Source organism: Poecilia latipinna, unplaced genomic scaffold (genome assembly GCF_001443285.1).
Source record: "Poecilia latipinna isolate Pla-1442-1.1 unplaced genomic scaffold, P_latipinna-1.0 Scaffold2348, whole genome shotgun sequence".
Classification (NCBI taxonomy): Eukaryota; Metazoa; Chordata; class Actinopteri; order Cyprinodontiformes; family Poeciliidae; genus Poecilia; species Poecilia latipinna.
In genome coordinates, this window is record NW_015114964.1 from 87,032 (window position 1) to 95,757 (window position 8,726).

General features: G+C 40.2%; 1 protein-coding gene across 3 annotated transcripts; it reads right to left on the bottom strand.

Moving 5' to 3' along the window:
• Positions 1-1,690: 1,690 nt before the first annotated feature.
• Positions 1,691-4,037, bottom strand: LOC106937440 (potassium voltage-gated channel subfamily D member 3). Of its 3 annotated transcripts, XM_015018957.1 has the most exons (4): positions 3,922-4,010; positions 3,718-3,823; positions 3,231-3,331; positions 1,691-2,874 (listed from the first exon to the last, which is right to left on the bottom strand). In XM_015018957.1, exons 3-4 carry the CDS (start codon positions 3,244-3,246, stop codon positions 1,691-1,693), a joined length of 1,200 nt encoding a protein of 399 aa, XP_014874443.1. In that variant the 5' UTR covers positions 3,247-3,331; positions 3,718-3,823; positions 3,922-4,010. The 3 variants fall into 3 exon arrangements, with proteins under 3 accessions (XP_014874443.1, XP_014874444.1, XP_014874445.1); XM_015018958.1 differs by lacking the exon at positions 3,231-3,331; XM_015018959.1 differs by lacking the exons at positions 3,231-3,331; positions 3,718-3,823 and having other exon boundaries at positions 3,922-4,037.
• Between the last annotated feature and the right edge of the window lie 4,689 nt (positions 4,038-8,726).

Below are 8,726 nucleotides of genomic sequence, written 5' to 3' on the forward strand. Positions count from 1 at the left end.
ACATAACCCACGTGCAAGGAGAAAACATTTGTGTTTACACATACTGCTTAATTAAACAAAGACATATTTTCTCTAAATGTGTTTGTGTGTCGGTTCCATGCATTTATGACGTCAACTGTAAGCAGAAAGCAAAATGTCAGGAAGGTTTACATTAGTCAGCAGATGCAGTGGACCACATCATTAGTCACTCTGACACCCTCTTCTGGCCCTGGCTTTATTGATGAGACCAAGCTCAACAGCTACCCCTCTCTTAACACACACAAACACAGACGCTGATCCTCCTCTAAAAGCAACAGGAGACTGATTCACCATCTCAGGTGGAGAGGCCAGCACTGTGGCTGTGTATGGGCCAGGAGCTGCTGCGTGTCCAGAAAATTAACATCCAGCAGAGCAGAAAATGTCCACGGTTTAGCGGATGTTTGTTTGCAGGTGGAGTGCACAGGCAATCCAGAAACAAACATTTCCACAACAACAGGTCTGTACAGGTTGTGAATGGCAGGGCATGGTCATAGGGTTCCAAGTGTGTCACGGCAATGAGCTCAGAGTCGTTTATGGCCTCAATGACTCTGACATTTGGCAGGATGCTGCAATTTATCAGCTTCTCAGTCTGACTCATGTGCAAAAACAAACACACACAAAGTCATCTAAAGCATTAGGCCCAATAGTGCTACATCCCGTAACTTTGTTTGCATGCATTATTAAATGAACGCTGTTTGAGTCGATGCCCTAGTAAAAAAAAAAATGCAGAATTTTATGATGAAAACTAATTGATGCATCACAAATGCTCAAAATCTTCTTCCTATAGCACTCAATCAATGACAATTTACAGTTTTTAAACAGGACACAATAACAACCTGAATGCTGCACAATGATCAGTCGTTTACTTAGTAAATGGCAGCATTTCTGCTTTTGTAAATCTGTTAGTACCAATAATATTAAAACTGTCGGTAACCTCAAAGCAAATATTTGATTCGCTTTGAATAGAGCGCAGTTATGTGCTTCACATTTATAGCCTTAACCTCAAGGCACTTTATCTCCATCCAACAAAGAGTAAGTCTATTTGTGGGATGTAGTTGAAGTAAGTAGGAGTGCTCTCCACATGCAGAGTCACTGTTTCAGTTGATCCTGGAAGTGTGTTGCTGCTAACCACAGGGGGAGTTAGAGACAGCAGTAATGCCATAATCTGTTTCTCCATCGCCTCTCTAATGTTTTGTTTCAGTGAGGCGCTTTCAACTTCCTTTTTCTCTCCACATTTCCCCATGTTCCTTTTCTCAGTGATGTTTTGAAGTCTGAGCAGTGGCACAGTCATTACTGAAAGAGAATATCTTGATGGCTGCTCTTCCCAGAAGAGTAGTCACGAAACAAAAAAAAAAAAAAAGAGAAAAGATGCACGGAGAAGAAAGTGCTATTTCTCTGCAGTTATATGAAAAGTTTAGAAGAGATGCTTTGGAGAGAGTGGACCTGCTTTCAGAAGCACTTGCAGGTTTTGAGTCCACAGAATCAGACGCTTCAAGTTAAGCTGTAATCAAACATTTACCCACACAGCTTAAAATAGAAATGGATCCATTTCCAGATTCATTTGCCGAGTCTCATAAACATGCATGCACGCATACACACACACAAACACGCACACACGCACACACACACACACATACAGCAAATCACAACCAGATAAAAGACATGTGTGCTCTTACCCGAGCGTTGTCATAGTAACGATGGTGTACCAAAAGGAGGCTGGGATGCTGGTGAATTTGCTGGAGGTTGAACCCTTCTCTGCGTAGAACATGACAGTGGCAAAGATAATTATGGCCATGGTGAGGGAGAAGAGCAGGAACCCCAGCTCCGAGGCACAGCTCTTCAGCGTGTAGCCCAGGATGCGCAGGCCCTGCGAGTGACGGGAGAACTTAAAGATACGGAACACCCGGAAAACCCGCAGCGTCACGAAAGCCCCGCTCACGTCCTCGTTGTCAGTCATCACCAGCCCGATGTAATAGGGTAGGATGGCCACCACATCAATGATGCTCATGACGGATCTCATGAAGCGGTAGCGGTTGGGCGCAGCAAACAGGCGCATCAGGTACTCCACCGTGAAGATCATCACGCAGGCAGTGTCCATGCAGAAAAAGGCCACAGTGTAGCGCTCGCCACATGGCACTTCCTTCATGTTGGGCGCTGAGCCGCAGGGCACTGTCTCTACCACGTTGGTGATGACAGAGACAGCAATGAAGAAACCAGTGACATAGTAGAAGACCAGAGCCATCGTGGAAGTGTGAGGGTTCTCAAATGCACGCCACATGGTTTCCCTGAATGTCATGTTGGGCAGCTTGGCATCTTTGTTGTCCTCCTGGTCGTCCATGAGGCGCTCTGCATTCTCTCGCTTCCTGTCCTTGTACTCTTCATAGCAGCAGTCCCCGATGATCTCTGGGACAATGCCAAAGAAAGCTAGCTCCTCATCATAAGAGGAGATGCACTCATATCGTGGATAGTGGAGCTTGCCAGTGCGGTAGAAGTTAAGCACACTGCGGAACACGTCAGGGTCACGGTCAAAGAAGTACTCTTTGGTGTCCTCGTTGTAGAAGAACTCCTTCTCCGAGCTGCCGAGCAGCGTGTCCGGATAGCGGTCCAGGGTGTTCCTCCAGGTCTGGAAGCGCCGTCCACTGACATTAAGGACTATGAGCTCGTCCTGCCTCTTGTTCTTTTCAGTGGGGGCGACCGGCATGGGCAAGTTGGCCACAGGCATCCAGCCGATCGCCGCTGCCCGGGCAAACGGAAGCCATGCCGCTACTCCCGCTGCCATGATGGTTTTGGCTCGGGGCGCAGGGGGAAACAGGTCAAACACCTTCACAACCAGCTTGACTTCAGCGTCTTCACCATCTGTGATAAAAAAAAAAAAAAAAATTAAAAAAATAAAAAAAAAACATGGAAGAAATCGATGAGGGTGGGAATCACTTACTTAAACAATAATGTTTCAACTTTGATGGGGGAGGAGGGGCGATTCTGATATTTTGATATTAAACTAACAGAGATATTACAATGTAAACAAAATCACAAGCTAATTAGGAAAACAAAAGCAGGTCTCTTTAAACAACATTTTAATCATTTATTTTCAATATGAAATTAGTTATTTAAGGAGTGACAGAAATGAAGTTCATCATTAACTGGATGAGAGCTACATTCTTAGACACAGTTTTGATTAGCACAGTGGGTTTCAGTGCAGAGACAGATTGCACCTTCAAAAAGAATCATCTGCCTTCACTTCAAGGTTATCTTTCTCTTCTCCTTCCTGCGGAGCTGCAATACGAGAACCTCCTCAGGTTATAATTAACTGCATCTTACAGATAAAAAAAAATGCAAAAGGGAAAAGCAAATTAAATTACTAAATTGGCATCATTTTTTTTCTTCGTATCTCTTTAAAACTTTGACTTTGTTGAAGGTCTTTTTCAGGGTAGATCAAAAACCTGTTGAGTTCCAGCTCATAGAAATAGAGAGAAAGAGAGAGAGAGAAGATGCAGCTTAAATTTTAAGATCAAACAAACTATTTAATAAACAGCAAATGAAACCACATTAATTTGACACCCGGAATGTTAATAATTATAAACTGCAATACAGAATCTGCCGGCGCAATGAGTCAAAGAGACACAGAGAAGATTGAGAGTAATATCTTCTTGTTTGCGGATGAATGTTGACCGCTTTCGGTCAGTAAGGCTTCAAACTCACCGATTCAAAATTCTCCATCCAAAGAAACACGACCGCCTCTCCGAACTGTTAAGTTTCAACCAGCTAGGGTTTTTTTTAATTTGTTTTTTTATTACCGATAACGTGTCTGAAAAAAAAAAGATGGCAGAGAAGTTATTAAGCTAAGAGAAGGACATTTCTACTTAGAAGGGAAGGAAAGCGGAAAAGTAGTGCTGAGCAACGTACCACAGTCGTTTTCTATCAGTTTCCATGATGCGGGAGGAAAAACGATGAGCGGAGTCCGCCGCGAGGACCGCGTTACCTTGGCTTTTCGGGATGAGTGGTAGGAAGAGACGGAGGAGGAGGAGGAGGAGGAGCGCCCTTCCTCTCTCTCCTCCCACCTCTCTCTCCCTCTCTGCGCAGGGTAGGTTTGTGAACCTGACTACAGTCGGTTCAGGAAATATAAGTTGTTGTTTTTTTTTTTGTCATAATCCTTTGGACATTTTATCTTTTCTGTTTTAATCTTTATTGTTTTCAGATATCAGCTCATTTCTTGTCTTAGTTCAGTTATTCTTCTAATTTTGTTTGCTTGTTTGTTTTGTTAAGGCTCCTATATGGCCTAGTCGGCATACTGTGGAATATTTAAATTTAGCACTGGCATTGACTCTGATTACAGGTGATGAGAAGATGGGTGGAACAAAATCTAGAACAATGTTGGATAAAAATCAGTTAGAGACTAAGAAAGAAATTGGAGTAGCTTAACTTTCCAGGAGGGAAGCAACTTTAAGCATACAACTAAAGAATCGCTTGGATGAAATCATATGTGTGTTTTAGAATGGCTCAGTCAATGTGCAGATCTTTGGCATTGCTTATGAATGGCTGTTTGTAGAACTCCAGCAAAATATGGGAACATATTCTATTGTGGAAAGCTAGTAAACACATATTCTAAAAAGTCTTGCGGTTTTCGGTGCAAATTAATGGGTAACACTTCATTTGAAGGGGTGTGCATAAGGCTGACATGACACTGTCAAAAACACGACATAACATCTCTCATGAACATAAAGCAGTCTTTATGAATGTTTATGACAGTTGTCATGAAGTGTCATTCGGTAAATAATTCCACTTTTAATGCAAAGTTGCTCTAAAAGTTGCATCATAAGTCCGTTAAAAATGCCAACTTTGCTTTAAATTGTCATAATTTACAAAATCATGCAAAGTTGGCACTTTCAATGCAACTTTTAGAGCAACTTTGCATTAAAAGTGTAATTATTTACCGAACAACTCTTCATGACACTGTCATAAACATTTATAAAGACTTCTTTATGTTCATGACAGGTGTTATGTCATGTTTATGACAGTGTCATGTCAGTCTTATGCACACTCCTTCAAATAAAGTATTACTAATTAATGTTTTCTACAAATTATTGACTAACAGTGATGTATACATATCACACATATGCATTACTTGGTGTTGGTAAGTGACATAAAATTCCAATAAAAAAAAGCATTCAGTTTGTGTCTGTAATGAAAATAAAAGTCAAAAGGCTGCATACAAAATTATAAATTAATGTGATTGATGCCAGCCTTTCTTATTGACGTACACAGCACTTTGGTTGACTCTGTTTTTTTTTTTAAATCACTTTATAAAGAAATGAATGATTGCATATGCAAATCACTGTAAACAAAGGTGAATTATGTACATGCATATACCTTGGTAGGACAACGGTGGTAGGAGTCTGTCCTGAAACTGGTGGGTTGCTGGTTCAAACCCCTGCTCTATCTGTCTAAGTCATTGTGGATGGCAGCCTCACTTCTGTCAGACTGCCCCAGTGATTTGCACAATGTAGTAGGCACCATCAATGTGGGAATGGGACGATGACTGAATGTAGCTTAAAGCACTTTGGGTTCCTGTGGACTAGATAAAGTGCTATAGAAGTACAGTTACCTTAATTCATATTCAGATGCAGTTGATGTTAATGTCTGCATTCCCACATTAATTGGAGCTTTGCAAAGCAATATGCAGTCCTAATTGAGTCAACAGGGATCCTACCAGAATATCAATAGAGAACAGCTTACATACAGACGGCAACATATCCAGCTAAATCATTTTGGTCACAGAAATGCATGAGGTCCAAACGAAAAATCAGTACTTCAGTCCAAACTGTATTTTTCACCATAAAATCACTATGAGATGGTTTATAGACCCTTGTTTGAAAATGACAAATTGCAAGTCATTGTTACTTAGACACTCAACAACACATATTCCCTTGCCCACACAAACTCAGACACTCTTGTTTATGCTTCTGTGGTCCTCTATAGCTATACTCAGAGGTAGCTTTTTCTTCTTTTCTTTCGACTTAATCTAGTCCCTGACCGTAAACTGCCCTTTTGGAAAATTAGAAAATGGACAAAATTACTCTTCCTTGTGAAAAAAAATATATCAACTCGTTAAACTCAAACTAGATGTCACAAGAGGAGGAGTTGAAAATGTACAAACACAATGATCAGTCCTCAAACACATCAGGTCACATACACATACAGGACAGACAATGGCCTTTGCAAAGAAACTGTAAGAGGTTCCAATCGCTTAAATAACAAGGTGGGCTGTATTTTACGGTCAACTGCCCCCTGTAATTATCTGCAGACTCTAAGGTGACATTAAAATCGTAACTCCTTTGTGCATTTTTAGCTGCTAAATGCTAAAATGCTAACAAAATTTTAGCAAAAATCCTAAATGTTTTAGCATTTTAGAACATGCCTCTTTAGGAACAGGCATGTTCAGTGGAAAATACAAAAGAGTCTTAGAAGAGGTCTGAGAAACAGAGTTTTCTATGATGGAGTTGATAGCACTATCACTTTACAATAAGCAACATTCTTATATGAATGTCAGATAGGAGGTCTTTGAGCAGTTAGCATGTTTGTTTTTATTTTTCTATATTTGGGCCCCCTTCACAGTTTTACAAAACAAGTGCAGAGGTGATTTTAAACTGACCATAGGTGTGAGTGTGAATTCCCTTGACTTCGTTAGAAGTTGAATGAATTCCTACATTGTAAAGGAGACATATTATTTCAGCCTGGGGAAGTTATTTAATGTAGAGCTGACCCTTTGTTCTTTTCCACATTTAAAAGTTCATAGCATAAACTGCTTCTCGGCATCGCATTGTTAATGCTACATTTGATCCATTTAGCGATCTTTGCAAACAGCTTACATCACAGATCTATTCTGCTTCTGGTTGTTATCATTTGCCCTTTTTGTTAAGCTTTACATTTGCAGGTATAGAGACAGCTCCACCGTATTGCCAAAAATATTCAGTCACCAACTAAAGCCATTTTAGGGCTACGGTTATATGAAATCATGTATCCAGACATGATAACCGCTTCTAAAATCACAAGTTGCCAGGAGAACACGGCTTGACTGAGGATTAAAGTGCAGACATGTTTTTCAAGAGTTGGGCCTTGACTTAGTGTAAAAAGAGTTCTTAGTACATCAGCATATCAAGACATGTTGAACAATTTGATACTTAAAACTCTATTGCAACAGGGGATGGTCCTCTTGCTGCTACAGTGCAACAGCAAGTGAACCATCTAAGATCTACACAGAATACATTTTGGATGAATTAGTTAATACTGCAAGCGAGGCATTCTTGTCCAACATCAGGGTCTGGCCACACAAATGCAGTTCTAGAAGAGTGGTAAATCATTTCTATGAATACAATCCCAAACGTGAAGGAAAGCCTTCTCATGAAAGCCAAAGTTATTAGAACTTTAATGTCAGTTCTGACATCATGTAAAACCTGATGGATTAAGAACTGGATGCCACTCACTCACATTCATACAGTATGCGTAAAGACAGTGAGAAAATATCTTTGGCAAGATAGTGTGTGTCTGCAGACTGAGAGTTAACCTGCCACAGCTTGGCTGGTTAACACTCTTGTTTATACCATTGGAATCCTTCCAGGTTCCAATGTAATGTCTTGGACTCTAGTAAAATGCATTAGTTTGACCTGAACTTGTATTTCAGGACCAACATGTAAAGCGAGTGTGAGGCAGTACTAAAAAATATAATTCGTCTTTTTATTTTAATGTACCCCTTAAACCTGGAAATGAATGTATTAAAATTATTTCATATTAGGATTTTATGAAAAGCCTCCTGACATTTCTGAGACTGATCCAAGTTCAAACCTTCCTGAAACAGTTTCCATGCTGGAAATAACTGAAGAATGATTCAGTCTAACATGAACACTGGCCAACTGCTATTGCTAGACCTATTTCCATCTTATTGGCCCAAGAGATAATTTTAATTTGTAAAATTATTTTTGATTCAACCAAAGAATCTCAGAGTTTATCCTCAGTGAGGTATGAGCCTCCTTAACCAACAAAGTTTTGATAATGCCATCAACTCCTACTGTGCAGTGCTTTGACTTTCAAAAAGCAACCAGAAACATAAAGTAGCATGTAAGACTCAGGTGATTTTTTATTTTTTTAATTTTTTAAAATGAACACACATACACACACACACACACACCCTGACACAGACATATAAAACACACATTCAGAGTTTTTGGTATAACACACACCTCTCAGGATTTATCCTAAAGGTTTTGTTTTGACATTTCCCTCATTTTATATAAATGCTTTTGGCTGACTTCTTGAGATCAATTATTCATGAATAGCCTTTTACCGTTTACCTAATCCCCATCAGATGTCTAAAATCTTCTTTTGGGGATTAACTCAGTGACTGTGATAGAGTTTATCTATGGTTTGCCAAATACTGATTTGACAGCCCTTCTGTCTAATGTTCAGCAAGGGAGGTAATGACAACAGGGGAAGTTGAAGATGATCTCATGGCCACTCTCCAGCACACAAAGGGATCAAGACAGTAGGTCCTGCACTTATTCTGAACCTTTAAAATTTCATAATTTTGTTTGCTTATGCCTGGAATCAGCATAGAAACAAGTTTTGTGCAAGAGAAGGCTGTTTCTCAGTCAGCATATTATTCAACACATTCTCACTCCCAACTCGTCACATATTGACGCTTGGGCAGGTACCCT